The sequence below is a fragment of the Capsicum annuum genome, chromosome 6, assembly GCF_002878395.1.
Source record: "Capsicum annuum cultivar UCD-10X-F1 chromosome 6, UCD10Xv1.1, whole genome shotgun sequence".
Taxonomy (NCBI): domain Eukaryota; kingdom Viridiplantae; phylum Streptophyta; class Magnoliopsida; order Solanales; family Solanaceae; genus Capsicum; species Capsicum annuum.
The window spans coordinates 183,487,031-183,509,332 of NC_061116.1; the positions used below are offsets into that span (position 1 = coordinate 183,487,031).

Here is a 22,302-nt window from a genome sequence, read left to right on the forward strand (position 1 = left end):
ATCCAATAAATATATATATATATATATATATATATATATATATATATATATATATATTTATTGGATATAATAAAGGATTAGTTATTGTCTACCTAGATCCTATATTTTGTTATGATGCAAAACAAATAAATACTTTAAGTATGACATTCGTACAAATTAAGGAAAAGTTTTTCTTGTGACAGCTCCCCATCAAGAGGAAGAGATTACATTGCCAGTAAGATTCGACACATATAAATTCCTTAAAAGAAGAAAAGAAGAGCGTTAAAGCTTAGGTATACATTCTTGTTAAGTTCTATAAATATTGGTCTTATACAACTCTACTAGAGAGATTAATTATTATATTCTCAATCTTTGTTTTGAGTGCTAGTTAACTCAGTCTTAACTGTATATACTTTGAGAACCTTGTATTTATCTTCAGTATAGCTTAGGGTTTGTCTCTATTTCCTCACATTTTCAGCCCATCCTCTCATCTATCCTTGCTCATCATCATCATATCTCATATCTTTATCGCCTATATATCTTAAATGTTCTTAGCATTATCATTGTTGAGCTTGAGCTTCTCCTTTACTCAGCTTCAAAAACTAGCTCAATCTTAATAATGTACACCTACAATAACAATCTGAATTTTTCCTCGACTCAACTCCAAAAATTAGCTCGAACCCAACATTAATATCTACAACAACAACTTGGTTTTTTCTCTTGATTCAACTTCACAAACTAGCTCAATCCGAACATCAATATTTACAACTATATTTTTGGCTTTTTTTTTCTTGACTCAACTCCAAAAATTGGCTAAATCCGAACATCTACACCAAAAAAAGTAACATCATCATCATCAACGACAAAATTAGCATCATCAGTACCAGCACTATCACCACCACCATTTAATTACACCTAGCTCCAAGATCGGATATTGGATGTGGAACCCTAAGGATGACGATGATTCGTGGGAAGTTAGGGCTTTTGAGGAAGATACTAGCAATGCCATGGGTGCAACTTGGCCACCAAGGTTCTATACTTGCACCTTTTGTCGAAGAGAGTTCCGGTCCGCCCAAGCCTTAGGTGGCCACATGAATGTGCACCGTCGTGACCGTGTCAGGCTCAATCAACCACCATCATTTGCTTCAAATAGCTCCCTCACTTTCCCTAATAATGTCAATTCTAACTTCCTAGTTCAAAATCAAGAATTCATCCCAAATGGTGGACTTTGCCTTGTTTACTCCATGCCTAATTATAACCCTAATGCCATCTTCAACCCCACAACAATTAAATCTAGTGTAGATCCCTCTAATCTTCTCTCCAATATCTCACCTTTTTTGACAAATAATTTGATGTCTCCTTGCATTCCTCCATCTTCAAATTTCCAGCCTAACAACATCAACTCATCATCATTTAACACAAGTGAACCTTCGGCATCTAATAGTAATAGTAATGACAATAATCACGATAAGAGGGATTCGATCATTGGAGATGACATTGACCTTGAGCTCAGGCTAGGATGGAGATCAGCAACACCGCCAAGATGACCGGCCAAGAAACTACAAGGTGTAACACATTGTGGGGGTTGATTTTTCCGATGGTCACTCAACTGGCAGTTATTATCTCATAAAGTCATAGGAGTATTTCTTTCTGATTTTAATGTGGCTTTATGAGATAATAACTATTAATTGAGTAACTATCTCTGAAATCAACTCCACGTTATGATTAATTAATTTCCTAGACTTTCTGTGAGAAGTAGTTTTCATTTATCTTTCACGGATTGATTTAATTATTTGTTGGGCTGGTACACTGAATAATTAATAGTAATGATGACGATAGAAAGTTTTTAGGGTTGGAATCCGAGCTAGACTATTAAAAGAAGTTTGCAGTGCAGTGTCATTTTCTACTTCCTGACCATATGTATATTTTTGGGATTATATCATATGTTTGGACTCTATCGGAAACAACCTCTTTACCTGAGGGATGAGGTTTGCGTGCAATAATCTATATTTTCAAACTCTACTTTGTGGAATTACATTAGATATGTTGTTATATGCACTCTTATATATGCAGTTAATTCATCTTCTCATATGAAGGAATTTATATATTTATTTATTTTTAAAAAAGAGTTGTAACTAATCGAACTTATCCATTGAAACAAGATTTTGTGTGTTCTTTCGGTCCTTCCTTTTCTTCTAAGCCATCTTTCTTTCCACCTGTTGGCTTTACATCTTTCTTGTTTGTCTATTTTTAGTATTTTGATTTAGAGGCAGGCACTATATACTTTTATGAAGTGGTTGCCTCTCTCTTTTAAATATGTTCTAAAATACTATTTTTCTTAGATTCAGGTGTATCAAAAACAACTTCTCTTTCTCATAAACGTAGAGACAAGATCTGCACCGTCTCCCAGACCCACTCGTGGGACCACTCGAACATGTTGTTTTGTTAGCACAATACATAAAACAGTTCCTTTCTAAAATTTAGTTTATTAGATGTCCATATTGACTATATATGACATATGTATAGATGAGTAGTTCATGATTAGGAATTCCATACAACCTCAACCTATATATAAAGATTCAAGATTTAATTTCTTAAGTTGAAGTTTAACTTGTCTTGGTACCTCCCCAACTTAGTTTTGGTGGGAAGTGCAAAAATTGACACTTTTTTTTCCCCTTTTCACTAATGAAGCTTCCTTTGAATTTTTTACAAGATTGTCATAACATGTGAAATTTCCAGCTGGGGGAATACATAAATATGCTTGTAACAATTTCCCTTAAACTTCTTAGCAAATGAACTACTTGAATGATCGGTCATTTAACGAAATAAGCGCAAAAGAAGTAAGCATTCGGCCTACAAAAACTTGTGTGTGTTTTAAATTAAGAGGACTGAAAAATCTTTTCAGGAGGTAATTGGAAACAAATACATTTTTCTTGGCTTGTAAAGTTCACTTTTGAAACTACATATGTGCACATTGATCAAGGTACCTTTGGATAGCATATTCAAGTTTGTATCCCATCCAATTTTTTTTTTATACTTAAACTATGACTTGCAAAATATGAATTGTTTTTGTGAAACTAATAAGATCTTGTTCGTTGTCATCAAACAGGCTTAGGATGTTCGTTTTCATGGGCCAATCAGAACGTAAAATTCTTTTTGATAATGAGAGACTGATAACTCTCGCACTCATGATGACCTCCACCTACTTTGATACCATATTAGGTAAAAGCATCTATCACGGCTAAGTTTTTACCACATCAGAATAGATTGAAATCTAGTAATGATGTATGTATATTTTCCTTTAACACAATATATTGTACTTACAATTACATGGATGTTGTATACACATTAGAGAACATGAGTAGTAGGTCAGTGCTAGTTACAATATATATAAACACACAATTCATGAGTAATTAGCCTAACCCTTATTGTGTGGAAGATTACTCTCACTGGGAATGCTATAGGTTATTTTTTAATTATTAAATCACCTATTGGTAGGGTTTAGGTATAGACCCCAACCTATAAATCACTGCAAAAGTTGAGGGGACTAGAGGTGGCTTTATGATCTGGCCTCTTTGAGATATATTTAGGATGGAAAACTCATTCGAATGAAGTGACCTATGCTAATAATAATAATAAAAAAAAAAAAGCAGTTGACAATTTACATGGATCATGGACAAATTTATATCAAGGTATAGTGTCCTTTAACGTGTTTAATTTTAAGACATGAAAATCCATCTTGATCATTCTGCAAAAGAGCTTGGTCTAATATATACACAAGCATAAATTTAATTTTTCGTCACTTCTTGCAGTTAATTATTTTGGGAACTTACCAATTGTAAAGAAACACCAAACTATTTTTTCATTACGTGAAAAGTATTTTGAGAGAGAAGGAGAATTAATTATGATAGTTTTAGACCAAAAAGACTAATTACTAATGAAATTTCTTGTCGGCTCTCTTAAAATATTTGTTTGGCCATGGACTTTCAAACACATAATAAGCTAAATCAGTGTTGGCAAATAACTAACGCTCAATAAATAGGGGGACATCATAGTAATGTTATGAATGACACAGTATCGAATACGGGTAAAAATATCAGCAAATTAACCGATGTTCTCTTATGCTTCTAGGCGTGCCGCCCTCCTCATGATTTTGTACAGTCAATTAAAATTGATTCCGCTAAAACTGAGATTAATAAATGACAATTCACTGAAATTTCATCTTTGTGAAATCGTTAATATTATACCGACGGCGTCTTAGAGTATACCGAGTTAGAATTTTTTTTCATATTAACATGACAAGAAAAATGAAACTTAAAATGTTAGTCAAGATTTATGTATTTGACTCTGTATAAGTGAAACGTATAAAGTATTTTGTGACTAAGGAAGAATTGATTACGATAGTGCCTGCATGGTTTTCAGTACTTTTTCAGGACAGAAAATAATGCTTTAATTTGGTCCCCCTTTATTGTTTCCCCACTTCTCTCACTCAGCTTGTATTGCATAAATCAGAACAATGAATTCAGTGTCCACACCACTTACTCCTTGCATTATTGTACTTTTCCTCTTCATCATCTTTAAGGCCTTAGTCAGACTTTTTATGGTATAAGGAAAAAACAATTACAACATATTAAAAGCTTAGAAAACATTGGCCAAACCCAAAAAAAGAACATACCCACAAGGAAAATAGCTCCAAAATACAACATCAATGCATGGATTGCTTTTGGTTTTATTTGCTGACAAGAATCGACCAAGATTCGGAAAAGGAAAATTGAAGAGTGCAGCAGTATCTCTATAAATAAAAAAAGGTTGTCTAGTGACTGCAAAATGGCAGAACTAATTACTACCTCTCTAAAATTTTATCCGCACTCGAGGAATAAGAATTATTTCTCTTGAGGTATGACTAAATTATCAGTTACATGCGTAAACTATGTAACGGTCTTATTTATATGCTTAAAAACTTAAGCTTTTTCATATTATTTATATTCCTAAACTATGCTAGAGTCTTATTACCCCAAACTTAATTGTCCAAGATTGCATGATTTTTGTGTTTAAGTTGTTGTGCCTATCAAGACGATGTTGTTATACATCTAAATGTACTTTTGCACCAATTTTGTAACAATATAATAAAACCCCATCACTCGTTCTGATATCTATAAAATTATGCTTGACATAGATATGATTCACGTGACATCTCATGGTACGTGTAAACGAAGAGGAAATTGGAAAATGTGTTGGGGGAAGAGTGTGCATGTGTTGGAGGTGTAAAGTCTAGTTCAAGAGGATGGGCTGTGGTAGTGTGTAATCATTGCAAAATGTTCAAATAATCTCTTATCCCCTCATCATCTGTAAGATACAGCAAATGCATGGTTGTTCTTCTCCTGTAATTTTCAAGCAAGAAACGACGACTGTTGCAACACAATATATAAAACTTCTTCCACATGACTCTACATATACAAAATAATTAATGTCCACGAGTCTTTATATCAGTTTCCTAAGGGACAAAATTCTAAATTATATTATTATTAGGAAACTAGTTTTTAACTCATTTAGTTTCTTTCTGGTTGAGAAGAGAACCACAGTAGCATGCGTACAGCAAGGTAAACTTTGCTCTAGTGTAATAGCCTGCAAGACATAATGAAGACATAAACTGCATTAGACATGCCTCTTGTAATGAGCTCGACCGAAAAAGCATGCATGGTTAATTTGAAACCTCAGACTCCTTATTTGGGCCCAATCAACTCGATCGGCGCAAAGGTTTTAGCCCATTCAGTATAGGAACTAGTCTATGTCCCTTTGAAGTATTTAACTTCTTGCTTTTTTTAATTTTTAGCTTCTTAATAGTAGCATGTGCAGTACTGCAGTTAGCGTCTAGGAACAATGTGTGTCCCCTTATGACCATAATCCTTTTTGCCTAATATTATTTATTCATATTAACAAAGGTAATTTTTAGCTAAAGTTACTAAATTCTGTTAACCTATACTTATATGATGACTCAAACCCCTGTCCATTATACATATATACCTACATATATGCATGTGTATATATGATTCAAACTAGGCCTAAAATTGCTTACAAATGACCTAGTTGATGAAAGATCACACTAAACAAAATTTTGGAGGATTGTAATGCGCTGAATGGAAGCATATATATAGATGTACATATTAAAGAAAGTAGTAAAGGAATTTAGGAATAACTCTCAAATAAATTGAGAACTTCTGTAAATTGAATTGAAGGTACTGATTATAATTGATTATTTCAAGAGGAATTTGATATGTTTAAATTGATTGTTGATGATGTTACGTTCTCTTTCTAATTCGTATAATTTCAATTCTGTTTATGTACATTTAATTTCACTAGGTTTGGACCTGTCCAAAACTTACTTTGCCCTTGTTCTCCTCACTCTTCTCTAGCATGTTTCATGTTCCTGCTCATCATGGCCTAGTATTATGGTTGTTAACTGGTTCCTCTAACGCATTAGCTTCTTTTTTATATTTTACTCCCTCCATTACAATTGTTTTTTACTTTCGTTTTTATTCCATTTCGAAAAGAATGCTTCTTTTCTTTTTCGACGACTCTTTAATTTTTAGTCCATTTCAAAAGGAATAATTTTTTTCTTTTTCAACGACTCTTTAATTATAACTTTTCACATGATATGTTTAATTAAAACCACAAGATTAAAGAGTTTTGCTTTACATGACATTTTGGTACATTTTTTTAATATATCTTTAGCTTTATTGCCCCAAGACTCAAAAGTTTTCTTTACTTTCTTAAACTCCGTGTGAAGTTAAACCATACAAACAACTTAAAAAGGGGGTTGAGCTTCTTTGGATTTTATCATGTATGACAACTTTTTCATGCAAATGGTAATTGGGCTTTAATGACGTTTTGAATGTAGCTTATTGGGCTTAATCCATGCTAAGAAGTGAAGGGATCGGGAAAACAGATTCAGGCCCAGTCCATTGTGAAAACCAGTTCAAATGATAAAGGACATTGATGCAAAATACATATAGACCTTTTACAATTTTTAGTTCTTGATTACAACGACCAAGGGTACTTGCACTTAACTACATAATAACGTAGCAACACTTTATCAATTATAATAAATTAGTAAAGAAAGAGGATTCTTTAATTTTAATCACTTAAAAATTATGAAATTGGCCAATTGAGTATAAACTGACCTCACGGTTATTTGAAACAAACCAATGAACCATTGATTCACGTTGTGACCACGTTTGGGCTTTGGCTCATTGCAGTAGAGATAGCGTAAAGTGTAAACTGTAATTGGCTCGTCTTATCAGTAGAGGAGTCAGAATTTGTATTAAAGGGTTCAAAATATCAAGAATCAAACACATAATGAAGTCAAATCGATTTAACATATACTGTATATACATAAAATAATTATATTCATATATAAACAATATAATTTTTGGCCCAACATGATTCGAATGAAACCCTCAACCATACGTAGCTCCGCCCCTTCCTCATGTACAAAGAAAAAAAGAGTAATTACATCAGTATTTAGAGGATAAAAATAATATGATTACTAATAGTTTAAGGGAGCAGAATAATGTGTCACATAGTCTTTAAGTATTATGTTTTAATTCTTTACTTCCACCGTTACTATAATTACATATTTTATTTTATACATTTCTTAAAAAAATATTAATTAGAGAGTAATTTGACTGAGCTATTTTTATTTATTACTCATTTTACTTTAATAGTTCACTCTTTTACATCATATTAATATCTCTTTATTTATGACTAATGGTACCAATAGAAATAAATAACTAATTATATCTTTATTTTTTAAAATAATAAATATTATATACCATCTATTTTTACCAAAAATGACTAGTATTTAGAAACGAGAAATATCTTTTTTTCTTTCTTTCTTGACATAGTTTTCCAAGTTTTGGAATTATAACAAAAAGAAGATTTAAGTTATACGTGTAAATGTGATCGGTGTCAATTTCGGTAAACGATAGAAATCCTTAAACAGAAAATTCTTTTGCTGAATTGGAAATAACAGGCAAAACTGGTCATCTTTTGTAGTAGTAGTAACAGCAAGGGTGTTTTTAACAAACTTCTAACGTGCATAATTAAAGAGTCAAATTTGGACCTTTATCTGAAAAAGGTATTTTTGATTTTGTACAACATACTTTTTTAAAAAAAAATTAAATGATTTTAACTATTAGGAAGATTTTTAATAAACTATAAAAAGTTCAAATCACTTTTAGATCTTTTACACTTTAATACAATAAGCACATATATACTTTATCACCAGAAGTTTCAAGTTGTTAATGAATCATCACTTTTGCGTTTGTCATGTAATACTTCTTTCCCTTACTACCAGAGGCTAAAAGAGACGCATCAATTTGAACCATATTTGTGATATCATTATTTTCTTACACATACACACACACACACACACACAGAGATATATATATATATATATATATTAATTAATTAATTAATTTAAAAATCACTTTTTAATGTCAAATCATTATAAAATCATTGATTATATTCTTATTCCGTAAAACTTTTAAAATTTTTGTTATTATAATGCGTTTATATTTATTTCTAAATTTTTTAAATATTCATAAAATCAAATTTAGTTGATTTAGAATTCTTAAACTAATAAAAAGGTATTAATTGTTATTAATTCTGATGACTTCTAATAAGGAAAGGTTTTACTATAAATATAATTAATTTTTAACTCTTAAATATTAAAATTTTAAAAAAAATAGTGGAAAGACGATTTTGTCTAATGCAAAATCTTTTAATGAAGGGCAAAAAGTTTAAACAACTTTTAAAATCAACTTTAATTTATATTCATGACCAAACACAATTTCAACTCAGACTTCAATTTCAACTCTAACTCCAATTTCAAAAAATTATGTTTTTCATGATCAAACACGGCCTAATGTTTATTTGAATAAGTTTTACTTTGCATTAGTCTAACATTAATTTGTTTGATAAAAACATTAACGCGTGGTACCACTGTACTGATTACATTAACATCAAAATTTTGTTCACGATTTTATCCCATAATTTTCTCTTCTTCTTCTCCACATTTTTTAATTAAGGTATTTTTTTCGTAAATTTATCTTCACTTTCTTCTTATTATGTTCAATGATTTTTCTCAAAAATCAAATTAAACAACATCATATTCTTTAGCTCACTCGATTGATTCTTTGGGGTTTCGTGTTAAAGATGATGATGTTTTTTGTGCTCGAGTTATGGTTAAAGTTACTATTTCGACGAAGAAAATTGTCCCCGGTCAGGTTATCCGGTTAATTTTTCATTATTGGTACTTTAGGTAAACCTTCTAATCCAATAATATTTTGCTGAGAGAAGCAAAAAATCAATTGAAACCTCCGACAAAAGATGATACGGTGACCAACGAATTTAAAGTCATTCATCTTTTCGAGGAAGAAAAAATTCAACTACACTCACCTTGGAAATACTCTCTAATCATCAAGTTACTGGAGAAAAAAATTATGCATCATTATCTCAAAACAAAAATTAAAGATCTATGGAGACCTTCAGAGCAATTTCTTGTATATGTTGTTCTCTATTTTTGTTGTTATATGTATCTCTTGTTTTTAAAATTTTAGTGAAATAAACATATTAAAGATACATGTTAGTAAACTTAAAGATATAGATTGTGTACGAATTTGTTTTGTATGTATCTCACACTATTTTTTGTTTTGATTCAAATATTTATACCAAAGATACATATTCTGTAAAACAACAGATACATTTTAATCGTTTGTATATCTGGTTCTGTGTTATTGTGAATTTATGTATTTCTTGTTATTTCAGATCTGGGTAATTTCAGACTTAGATACATATTTACACATATATGATACTTTTTTAATATCTTGTATCTATTGTCATCTGTTTAAATTTTATATGTATCAATTGTTCTTAAGTTTTAGTGAAATCACCATACTAAAGATACATATTATTAAGTTTAAAGTTACATATAGTGTATGAGGGCTATGTTATATTTATATGTATCTCGCATTATTTTATTTTATTTTAATTCTTTTTTTTTTAATTAAATTATTTAGCCCTTGTACGTTATATCGTTAATCCAAATGCTGGAATTACGTAACAACACTGATATATTCATTGCAATTACTTCAAATAAAATCAATAAAAAATAATAAAAAGATCGTAGGAATTGTTTATAATTGAAAACAAAATATGAAAGAATTTTTGTTTAAAAATGTGGAATAACAAGAGATACATATATATAGACCTAATTTATATACAAGAGTGTTTTGTTACATCAATATATATATATATATATATACAAGAGTGTTTTGAAGAATAAGACTCCAAAGTCATTACTGCTAAGGACTCATAATTTAAAACAACTGCACCACTCATTCAAGTAAAATCCTAATAATAAACAATGATATACAAATAGATATTCACTCGAACACCTACCTTATATTATCCTTACATAAAGTATATCACCAATAAAGACAGAAAAAAGTTATTTGGTTAGTGTCTTTATTGAGATTCTTGATGTCACTTATCTATTTATTCATAGGTCGAAAACAACTAAAAATATTATGTGAAATTTAGCGTCTGTTTGTATCTATTCAATATTCTTCTTCCCCTTTTTTTCAAACGAGAATAATATTAAGAAAAAATTACCTAAAAAAATCTGTAGGATATATCTCACGTTAGTTATATGTATTTTCAACGACAATATATTAAAAAATTAAGATGTATTTTATCGTACAGAAAAAATTAACGAGAGATACATCTATGGACAATCATGCACAATATGTACCTTTAACACTACTAATATGTATTTTTGGTATACTGATATCACTAAAACTAAAACACCAAGAGATACATATATATACACAATCCGAACCAGAGATATAAGATGAAGGAAAAATATATCTAGTTAGACCAAATATTATCTCAGCATACTGAAAATAACAAAAAATAGAATTATCAATTTTACGTTAAATGCATAATTGAATAAATAAGAGACAAACAACTACTTTTGTAACGTTAAACAAGATACAAATTTTTGTGACGTTAAACAAGATACAATTTTTTTTTTGTCAGATCTTTTCTCGCATAAATAAGATACAGATCTTTTTTGTCAGATCAATTGCAAGAAATGCTCAATGGCATACCATGCCATCACGTAACTGAAATAACAGTAAACTTGTCCTTGTAGATTTTTCCAACTTTAACTTCACTATTTTTGCAACCTGTAATGATCTTATTTTCCTTCATATCGAACAACGACAACGAAAAGGGTTTGTATGATTATGGTATAATATCGTTAATCCAAACGGTAGAATGGCGTAAGAACACTAAAATATTCATTGCAATTGATGAAAGAAAATCAACAAATTAAAAAAAAAAAGAGGTCCTATGAATTTTTTTTTTGATGGAACGTATGAACTTTCATTGCAATTGATGAAAGAAAATCAACAAATAAAAAAAAAGGAGGTCGTATGAATTTTTTTTTGGTGGAATGTATGATTTTTTTGTAACCTGAAAACTGATTATGAAAAGATTCTTGTTTAAAATGGTAGAATAAAAAACTAATTACGATATATTGTGGGATATTATTTAGCTTTTACCATAATTAATTAGGTTAATTGCTATATTAATGTCTATTTAACTATTACATTCCTTAAAACATGCTAATTAATTAACTAATCTCTTAAAACATGTTAGTTAATTTAACTAACACATGTATCTGTAGGACATATTTAACTTAACTTATATATATCTTTAAAGTCTAAATATTAAAATTTAATAAAATTTTACAAATAACTAAGATTTTTAATAAATACTAGTCATTATATATAAAGTACTCCATTCAAAAAAGACAGCCCAAAAGTGAGAGCAGACTGACTCGAAGTAAATTATTCTTTTCGCTAGCTTTCTTGTTTTCGAAATATCCGAGAGGAAATTACAGAGTAGGTGAGCACCATAGTACTCTTTCTATACTATAGTGCAAGGATCAATAATACTATCCTTACCTTCGTTTATTGGTTAAGTTTGATCCTAATAATTATAGCCTTTTAAACTACTAAATCAATACTGAACAAAATAAAAATAAATAAATTGTGTATTAAATTTGAGTCCAATTCATTAGGGGTCGTTTGATCCAAGGAATAAAAAAAATAATTTTAAATTAAATTTGAAATTAATTTTATTCCATATTTGATATAAGTTATTACACAGAATAGATTCACATCAGCTAAAAAAATTGACAAAAAAATCACATCAGTATAAGAAGATAATAAAAATATATTAAAATTGAGTTCGAAGATAATAGAATATCTGTAAAATTAAAGTGTGTTGTAGCAATTTTAACAAAATATTAGATGTTTTATTTTATAAATATCTAAACCATATTTAAAGTATTTTGTGTAGTAATCTTTTCGAAACTACGGATACACCTCTTTTAATGCATGATTTGTTATACTCCCTCCGTCTTAAATTATTCGTTCAAATTGAGATAATAGATTGATTAAGAAAAATAATTAATAACATATTTAGTTTATCATGGTACTCTTATTAAATGATGTTTACAATTTAATTTGAAGAAAAAGTAATTAATTTTTAGGGTAAAATATGAAAAAAACAAAAAAAAAAAAAAACAAAAAAACTTTACTTTGTCTTATTTTGATTAATGAAAAAAAGACAAGTAAAATGAAACATCAAATTAGTAAATTTGGAACGGAGGGAGTATATACTTAAAGCTGGTGAGGCTATATATTTATGATGTGTTTCGATCTTGTTGCCTAATTTGGTGGCGGAAAGAAAGGCAGAGATCTGCTTCAATCCTTCTCTCCTATATTCATCTTCTCACAGGTACCACTTTATACAATACCTCTGCATATACAAATGTTTGCACAAAACTATTAACTGTTTTCAATCTGCCAAGGGTGGTCTGATAAATCATGTAGTGTACAGATGTTAAATGTTAGTTTTATGGATGTATATTTAATTTTGCACGCCCATAATATAATTGTTTGCACACCTTTGCTAAATTTCTGACTTCGTCACTATCCGAATTCATCAAGTGATTAGGCGGCGGATCCAAATTGCTAAAGTTGACCTAATGCAAAATCACTCATTGTTATTGTTGACTATCTGGAAATTTCAGATTGAAGGCCAAGGTCTTGAAAAATAACGAGTGGGATTTAATTGAAGTTTGGATATTCGTCTGCACTAAGAAGAATCAATCAGGTAATTAATTTAATTAGTTTTATTGCAGCTTTGATGGATTATATTTGTGATTTTGCATTACTGTTTCTGAAATTCTTATTTTCTGAGAAACATGACATGTGTTAGAAGTTGGTGCAATATTAATTTCTAACATTTATTCACGTGGCATCTTAAAGTTCACTCTGTCAAATTTATTTTCGCCATTGAAGACTTTCAACTTAAAAGACTTCAAGTGAAAGATGGTGAAAATCTTCTCTCTCTCTCTTTTTTTTTTTGAAATCTAAACTTGTCCTTAAAACTTTGTATTGTAACTAATATATTCAACATTCCATAGGCTGCTTTGATAGGAGAGATGCGAGACAAATTACTCCCTCCATTTTATTTTAATTAACTTTTTCTAAAAATATTTATTTCAATTTAGTTGTTCCTCTAATAAAAAATAAAAAGAGTTTTATTATGATTTTTCAATACTATTCTTAACATTAAATGACTAAACAAAATGTATATTTATATTTTTAAAATATAATTAATAAAATTAATTTTATAAAATATACTCTTAATTAATATTTTCTTAATGAATATGTCAAGTTGATAGGGGCAACTGATATAAAATGGAGGGAGTAATTTGTTTTTAATTATGTGTGACAGCTGTGTACATATTTTAATTCTTCCATGTTCTTTTCTTCCTTTTAAACAATAACCTTAAATTTGTTCGTGCTAGCAACTCTAATTAAATTTAGTGATTGCATTACTTGTTTAAAAATTATCTGTGTACTTTTAAAAATGACTAGTTTCGACGCACATTAATATCAAATAAGAAATTAGTTTGACCCATTCGTTATAACCAAATAATGCTACAATAATCGTCATTTTAGCAAAATAATAATTATTATAGTATCAAAATAAACTTTAGAAATTCAAGACAAGAAATGACAATAGTTTTCACAAAACTACTTCTTAATAGAGTTCATTTTTCAGAAAAAGCATCTAATAAACGGGAATAATTTAGTAAATTATTCTTTTCATTTATTATTTTTCTCAATATAAAATGTATTAAAACGATATTTATTCTGGGACAGTGGGAGTAATAGTCTAATGTTATGTAACTCGTAGGACCCCCTCCATTACTACAATAGGCAGGTAAGGCAATAGTTTTTGTTGTCTTCTCCCTCTCTTTGTTTTTTTTTCTCTGTGCTAAAGGCTAGTCGGAATCTAATTAGTTTATGTCACGGTGGAATTCAAAAGTATACCATATTATTATTACTATCGGGTCGTTTGATGTGACGAATAAGGTGTAATAATTTTGATATAAGATGTAAAATTATTTTATTCCGCATTTGGTTGGACGTATTAGTTAGTTTCAAATCCTTTATCCCACTATTTATATCTTAGTGATGAAATAAGTTATCCTATATACATGATGAATAAGTTATACCTGAAAAACTAATATCGGATAATTAATTTCGAGATAACTTATAGCCAACTTTACAAATAAAATCAAGTTACTATTCTCAAGAGAAATTAAAAATGAGATATGTAAGTAATTATAAGTTATTAGATTCTAAACTATAAAAAAAAAATATAATTTAAAATGCTTGATCAAAATATACCTTATTTGAATCTCGATAGGCAAAAAGTACCCGATAAAATAGGATAGAGTAAATTAATTTACGTTTACTCTCCCTATGAACTCCCGCCATTCCAAAATAACTTGTTGCATTTTTTTTATGAGTCAAATAATATAAACTTTGTTCAATATTTTACAATAAATTAATTTATGTTACTCTCTCTATGTACCCCTCAGTTCTGTTTTGTACTAATTTTGTAAAATTTTCAAAAAACATACCATTACTTTGATGAATTGATTTAAAAAATGGTTTGTTTTGATAAAAAATTCCAAGTCTTTGTGCAATAGTGGTATGGAGCGGAGCTAGAAGGAACAAGGGGATTATGTGGAAACAAATAATAGATGTTGAATCCTTCAACTTCTTTATGTGTTGCTTATCTATATTTTGAATTTCCTTGGTGAAAATTCGACTCTAGCACTGACAGTGGTTCTCCGAAAATGAATTTTTAGCACGTTTAGACCGAGGTTTACATACTGCATAGCCTGTTTCATTCCAACTTTTTAGCTTCAAAAAAGTTCATCTTGGGTCCAATTCAAGAGTTTATACCTACCCTTGTCAAATGTATTCTTGATCACTGCCTAAGAAATAGAAAAATTTAATTGGCCCTCTGATCCCACTAGAATTAAACTGTGTTCAAAAGTTTCAGGTTTAGCCCTTACGGATACCATTAAATGAAGAAAATCAGATAAGAATTTCATAATGGAACACACATGCTTCAGCATATTTTGATTTGTAGTATGCTAACTAGCAAAGAAGTTGAAAAATGACTAGCAAAACATGATAAAGGAATGGACCTTGGGCCTAACTCAATCTCAAAAGCTAGCTCATGAGGGGAGGATTGCCCAAGACCATATAAGGAGACCAAGGACCCTTTAACCCACCTATGCGGGACTCCAACAAAACATTACAGTATATGCATAACAATGTGTCTATTATTTCAAAATACTATTGTTTGTTAAGCAGTCTAACATTAGTTAAAAGACAGAACTAACTTGGATATGTATTGGTTCTAACGAATTTTGACATTTTGTATCCACTACCTGATACCAGCAACAATCTATCTTGTATAGAAATGAAATCCGCTAATTTACTGTCCTTATAAGTAGTACATTTGTGATTGTTATTAGCAAAACAATCACAATCACACTAAACTAGAGGATTTCATTTCTATACAAAGAAAGGTTGTTCTTCCTCGAATTAGTACTTTGCCTTCCATATCAATACGACTCTCCGAAAGAAAGTTAGATGGAATATATCCTAGGCCCCATTGTATCAAACAATAACGCTGAACTTGGAGAATCCAATCATTTCCTTGTTCCTTAATTCTACTGCTATGTTTCATAATGTTGCAGATGGATATAGCGAAGGATTTAACCGCAGGTACTGTTGGAGGAGCAGCACAATTAATAGTTGGCCACCCTTTTGATACCATCAAAGTCAAGCTCCAAAGCCAGCCTACTCCACTTCCAGGGCAACCTCCTAAATATGCAGGTGCTATAGATGCTGTCAGGAAAACAGTGGCTTCTGAAGGTCCGAGGGGTTTATACAAAGGTATGGGAGCTCCACTTGCCACTGTAGCTGCTTTCAACGCTTTGCTTTTCACGGTTAGAGGTCAAACTGAGGCGTTTTTAAGGTCGGAACCTGGAGCTCCTCTTACTGTCAAGCAGCAAATGCTTTGTGGATCTGTTGCTGGAACTGCTGCATCGTTTCTTGCCTGCCCGACTGAACTCATAAAATGCAGGTATGCTTGTTAATGCATAAAATATAATACTGCCTCTATCTTAATTTGTTTGAAATGGTCAAGAGTCAATTTAACTGATATTTAAAGTTAAATTGAGAACGGGAGCCTTGGAGTAACTGGTAAAGTTGTTGCCATGTGACCGGCAAGTTCAAGCTGTGGAAACAACCTCTGGCAGAAATGCAAGGTTGCGTACAATAGACCTTTGTGGTCGGGCCCTTCCCCGGACCCTGCGCATAGAATCAATTTTGATATTTAGAAACTACATATATTATAAGTTACGATTGATCTATGTCAAGATGGTATTATAATACATTATAAAATGTTAGTCAAAGCTCATTAATCTTTGAAAAAGAGTAGCAGTGGATTCACAGTAGAGCTAATGTTGAGCCTGTTTTCAAATCCTGCACGCTGAATCTGTATATGCCAAGTACATAGATTCATTTTTTTTTTCAGACAAGAATATGATGGCACAACTATTATCGTTCAGAGGGATTAGCATGTGTCTCCTTACTCAAGATATCTGAGCTAGCTCCGTATACTATTAAGTTATAATAAACGAGCTAATTATCCTTATGTTCTGAACCCCCTTCTCGGTACAAGGGGAGGGGCGAAGAATTCCAGCTCTAGTTCTTCTTTGCCTAATCTTTGGTACCACTTTGAGATTGAAGCTTTTCAAGTGTTTGGAACAGGGCCTCATCGTTCTGCTTTTCTTTTCAAGTGTACATGTGTTTGCAGTTAGACACTTTTGCAGTGTGCTTTGGTGGTCCAATGTCCTATCACAACTTGTAAAAACGATATGCATCATTTCATGTATTTTAGCAAATTGATTGCTGGATTCTCAAATGTGAGTGCAGATTGCAAGCGCATAGCGCACTGGCGAGTGTAGGATCAGCTTCCGTGGCCATAAAGTACGCAGGGCCAATGGATGTTGCAAGACACGTCCTTCATTCTGAAGGAGGTGTGAGGGGTCTCTTCAAGGGTTTGTGCCCCACCCTGGCACGAGAAGTACCTGGAAATGCTGTTATGTTTGGAGTATACGAAGCATTAAAGCAGTATTTTGCAGGAGGCATGGATACTTCTGGGCTAGGAAGGGGTTCTCTAATAGTAGCCGGAGGCTTGGCTGGTGGTTCAGTCTGGTTTGCTGTGTACCCAACCGATGTAATTAAGAGCGTAATTCAGGTTGATGATTATAGAAACCCAAAGTACGCTGGCTCTTTTGATGCTTTTAAAAAGATTTTGGCATCAGAAGGTGTCAAAGGCCTTTACAAGGGGTTTGGACCTGCTATAACGCGTAGCATCCCAGCAAATGCTGCTTGCTTCTTGGCATATGAGATGACTAGGTCTAGTTTGGGATAATTTCTCCAAGGCTTTAATGAACTAGAATCTTTACCCATTGGAATTATTTGTAAGTCCAATTAATTTTCCAGCAGGACAATTGTTATTCAAAAAAAATTTACAATACCATTTTTTCAGGATTAAGGAGGAAAATTTTGTGAGCCTAATTCTGCTAATCATACAAAGGAAAAATTGGAATGCATTATCACAATATTTGCTAATCTCTGCTTTCATCTTCAGTGTTTATTCGTTTTGACAGAGTCAGATGGATTAAAGTCAAGGAGATCGTAAATTTCATTCTCAGTGTTGTATCTTCCCATTGCAAATAATTGAAATATGACATTTGGTAAAAATAGTCAAGTGCTCTTTAATATTGTTGTTATTTCTCCTTTTCTTTTTGACTTCAATAGAAGATGTAAAGAAGGTATAGTCACAGTGATAATAGGTCAGACTAGCAACCTATTATGTTGGGTACAGCAGGGGGCTGTATATACAAGAAGGGTTACAGCAGATGTTGAATTACACACAAGAAGGCAAGAGGTTTCCAAGAAGGGGTTCATCGGAACGCTTTTGTCAGAAAATTACACTATATACAATTTAAATTTTTTTTTTTTTTATGTATATCTAGTAGATTTCGAATAGTCTTGCCTTCTTTTAGTGTGATTGTTTCATTATTTTGAATTTTCTTGCTGAAAATTCCGACTCCGACATTAAATTTATGACGTGTAGAACTCAAAAGCACAAACCTAGTAGTTTGACTAGCAACAACTGAAGTTCAAAGTCTAACTTCAACTACAAAATGTAGCATTATTAACCAAAAAACAGAATTAAGTTGCTGTCCAATGGGAAGTTTTAGTCCTTTTCTTTTATTGCTTCTGCAGAAATAGAACACATGAAAACAGTTGCTCGTGTCTATTAGATTTTCAGTCTCTTGATCCAAGAGAGTTGTTGGACTTCATATAGTATGTTTCTTGGAAGTCTGATAACAGAATAGAACTTATTAAGACAGAAGCGAACACAAGATTTAATCTTACAGGTTTAGTTTGGAATTCTACCACATCCTATCTAATTTATTGGGTTCGTAATATTTGTACTTATCAGATAAGTTTTTAAAATATATACACGGCTCTAAGCCAAAGTTATAAGATTCAGATAAATCCATAGCCTATTCACTAGATCCTATACATAAGCGAAATGAAGAAAAACTTCAGCATCATCATGCATTAGAATACCTAAACTATGTTAAACGTATATGTTAAAGGCAAACATTATCCTCAAAGAATGAAATTCATCAGAAAACAATACAATCTTATAGGTGTCTTGTCTTGTGAATTATTAGTAAAGTATGTAGTAGCCTTATCTTGTGCAATAACTAAGATAACGGCAACATATCCAGTAATCTCACATATTAGGATCTGGAAGGGTAGCGTGTATGCAGATTGTAGACTTTATCCCTACTTTGAAGGTACAGAGATTGTTTCCAATAGATCCACAGGTCAAGACAAATGACGAAGACAAATAAATAAATTTATAAATAAATGATTGATTCTTCTAGATGGCTTTCATGAAATGTACAGAGCCTAAAAAGTCCTTGATTCATCCCCTTTTAGCTAATTTTATTAATTCCAGGTGAATATATCAAGAGAACATATGTATGGGTCTCTTATCTTGTTGCATTTATTTATTGAGTAGATGTCTCTTCCAGATTGTTTTGATAGTCACATGCATGATAATAGACAATGAGAGTTCAACCTAAGAGTTTAAAGGTGAATTAGGAAACCATTAAATTCAATTACGGCATCCACCAATATTCCCGTATTTGATTCTTCATTATAATGGGCCTGCCTAACTTTTTTTAGTGGGGAGGACAAAAATATCTTAGCTAATTTTAGACGTAACAATACATATCGGCTTATGCCGTCTGATAATTAATTAGACTAATTCAAGTGTATGCTGAATTGGCCGGCTGCGGCCTGCGAGTGCTTATCTAATAAAGTTTAAATTTGGTGCACTGATTTGTAGATCACTTGCTACCAGGAGCGGCTTCATGCATAAAAAAATTAGGAATTCATCATATGCCCTTAAATTTGAGGGGATTCATTTCTTTAGCAATAATAAAATTATTATAGGATTAATTTAAGAAATATTTTGTACTATTCGTTTCAATTTTTCTATCTCCTTTTTTTTAGTTCATTTTTTTTTATCAAACTCTTCAGTTTCAACTTTTCTCGTGACGAATTTAAACATGCAAGATTAAAGAATATTTTTGATGTATTTTATATATCGTTATTTTAAGAAAATAAGATTAAAAATTTTCTTTATTTCTTAAAATTCAAACACATTGTCAAGTCAAAATGGATCAAAAACGATATATATATACATATATATATATATATATACTTTTCATTTCAAACTACTTTTGTAAGAAATACATCAGCAATTTTGCATCTTAAAAAGTTAGAAGATTATAGTTTAAAATAAGAAAATATTGATTTTTAAAAAAATTTAAGGCCTCCAATTCATTTTGACTTTAGACCTCCAACGAGTTTGAGCGGCCCTTGCTTACTACCTAATTGATTTTGGGAGAGAGATCTTGATTTCCTCGATTTGGATGAAAAGTTTTAAAGAGAATTATTCTAATTAGGACAACCCCTCATTAAAATCGTGCTACGTAAGAGAGCTGTTCTTTTTTAGAAAAAAAGAAATTGTGAGGTATATTATCGATTTATCCTTGATAATCTATCACTATTACAGCTTTTAGCGAGAAAATGTGATGTCCCTTGTGTGCTCCTTGCAGTGAATTACGGTAGATTGAGAAATTACCAACAAAAAAAAAATAAAAAATCATCAACATATGCAAAAGTCCAAAGCGTTTTTCCAATTATTGGACGGGAAACCAAATTAATGCCCTCCATGAATAAAGCATATTAGCATATACTAGAGATATTAAGCATACTAATAATTTATTTAGAGCAAAAAGTTGAATTGATTAGGGAGTTCTTCTCAATTTACTAGCATTTTAACTTTACTTAACGACTTATTATATTATAGATGAAACCTGATTTGATCAAACTCGATTCTTGCTAACTAAAAATTACACAAATACACAACTTATAATTCCAATATTAAAAAAAATCTTAACTCCCTTAAAACATCACTTCTAGATAGTCATTATAAACATCACTTAAAACTATAAAAGTTACTTGTAAATTTATTTTTGAAGTGGACCCCTTAATATATTACAAAAATTCCAACATAATATATTACAAAAATTCCAACATATACACAGAATATTATGTATATGTTGGTATTTATGTTATTTATCCAAACGCTAAAGGTTGATTGATTGGGTCAAAGCTCGAGCTCGATTGAGCTGTATTGCTCAACTCAAATGGCTTGATAACTTGCATACTAGTACGTCCAAAGAAAAAAAATGAGAATCATTGAGAAAAATAAAAGAATTTATCTACTAGTAATATATAAGTGAGGATAAGCTGCTGAATTAGGCAGCCTGTGGACGACATGTCTGTTTTAATAACTTTAACAGTGATTTTACTATATTATCTTTAATTAATTATTATAAGTCGTTTTTGTATTAGAAAATTAATAATATTTAATTAAAAAAGTAAAGTAGATATTTATGATGTGTCTACTTCAGCTGTTTCAACCGTAATTTTACTATATCATTCTTAATTAATTATTATAAGTTATTTACGTATTAGAAAATTAATAATACATAATTAAAAAAAGTAAATAGATGTTTATGACATGTCTGTTGCAGCTGCTTCAACTGTGATTTTACTATATCATTCCTAATTAATTATTATAAATCATTTACGTATTAAAAAATTAATAATATTTAATTAAAAAATATAATAAACATCCATGACATATCTGCTTTAATCATGATTTTATTATATCACCCCTAATTAATTATTATAGATCATCTAAGTATTAAAAAATTGATAATATTTCATAAAAAAAAAGGTAAAATAGACACAAAATTCTAAGTTAACTCATGATGTTTTAAATTAATTTGACGACTTATATGTAGTCCACTTAAAAAAATTTCCACAAGTACTTTTTATAATAATTTTATTATATCGTTTCTAATTAGTTAGCTGTTGATGTTTTAAATTAACTTGAAGACTTATACGGGGTCCACTTCAAAAATAAATTTACAAGTAACTTTTATAGTAATTTTATTATATCACTTCTAGATAGTCATTATAAGTCATCAAGTATTAGATAATTAATTATTATAAGTCATTTACGTATTAGAAAATTAATATCATTTAATTAAAAAAATAGATATTTATGGCATATCTGTTTCAGCTGCTTCAATCGTAATTTTACTATATCATCCCTAATTAATTATATAAGTCATTTACG

At 30.5% G+C, this 22,302-nt stretch overlaps 2 protein-coding genes across 3 annotated transcripts; both read left to right on the top strand.

Moving 5' to 3' along the window:
• Window positions 1-462: 462 nt before the first annotated feature.
• Window positions 463-2,100, top strand: LOC107874872 (transcriptional regulator SUPERMAN-like). The gene has a single exon (XM_016721580.2). The coding sequence runs from the start codon at window positions 918-920 to the stop codon at window positions 1,524-1,526; it is 609 nt and encodes a 202-aa protein (XP_016577066.1). The 5' UTR covers window positions 463-917; the 3' UTR covers window positions 1,527-2,100.
• Window positions 2,101-12,599: 10,499 nt separating this feature from the next.
• LOC107872885 (mitochondrial carnitine/acylcarnitine carrier-like protein) lies at window positions 12,600-18,148 on the top strand. 2 transcript variants are annotated; one of them, XM_016719536.2, is made up of 4 exons: window positions 12,600-12,849; window positions 13,145-13,227; window positions 16,187-16,575; window positions 17,430-18,074. In XM_016719536.2, the coding sequence occupies exons 3-4, from the start codon at window positions 16,187-16,189 to the stop codon at window positions 17,929-17,931; spliced, it is 891 nt and encodes a 296-aa protein (XP_016575022.1). In that variant the 5' UTR covers window positions 12,600-12,849; window positions 13,145-13,227; the 3' UTR covers window positions 17,932-18,074. The 2 variants fall into 2 exon arrangements, with proteins under 2 accessions (XP_016575022.1, XP_047269551.1); XM_047413595.1 differs by having other exon boundaries at window positions 12,739-12,849; window positions 13,062-13,227; window positions 17,430-18,148.
• The last annotated feature ends 4,154 nt before the right edge of the window (window positions 18,149-22,302 follow it).

Excerpts from the sequence above, each read along its gene's own strand:
- LOC107872885 (XM_016719536.2), top strand. The coding sequence starts at position 16,187 with ATGGATATAGCGAAGGATTTAACCGCAGGTACTGTTGGAGGAGCAGCA. Across the intron at positions 16,576-17,429 it reads ACTGAACTCATAAAATGCAG|ATTGCAAGCGCATAGCGCAC; the intron begins GTATGCTTGTTA and ends ATGTGAGTGCAG.
- LOC107874872 (XM_016721580.2), top strand. The coding sequence starts at position 918 with ATGTGGAACCCTAAGGATGACGATGATTCGTGGGAAGTTAGGGCTTTT.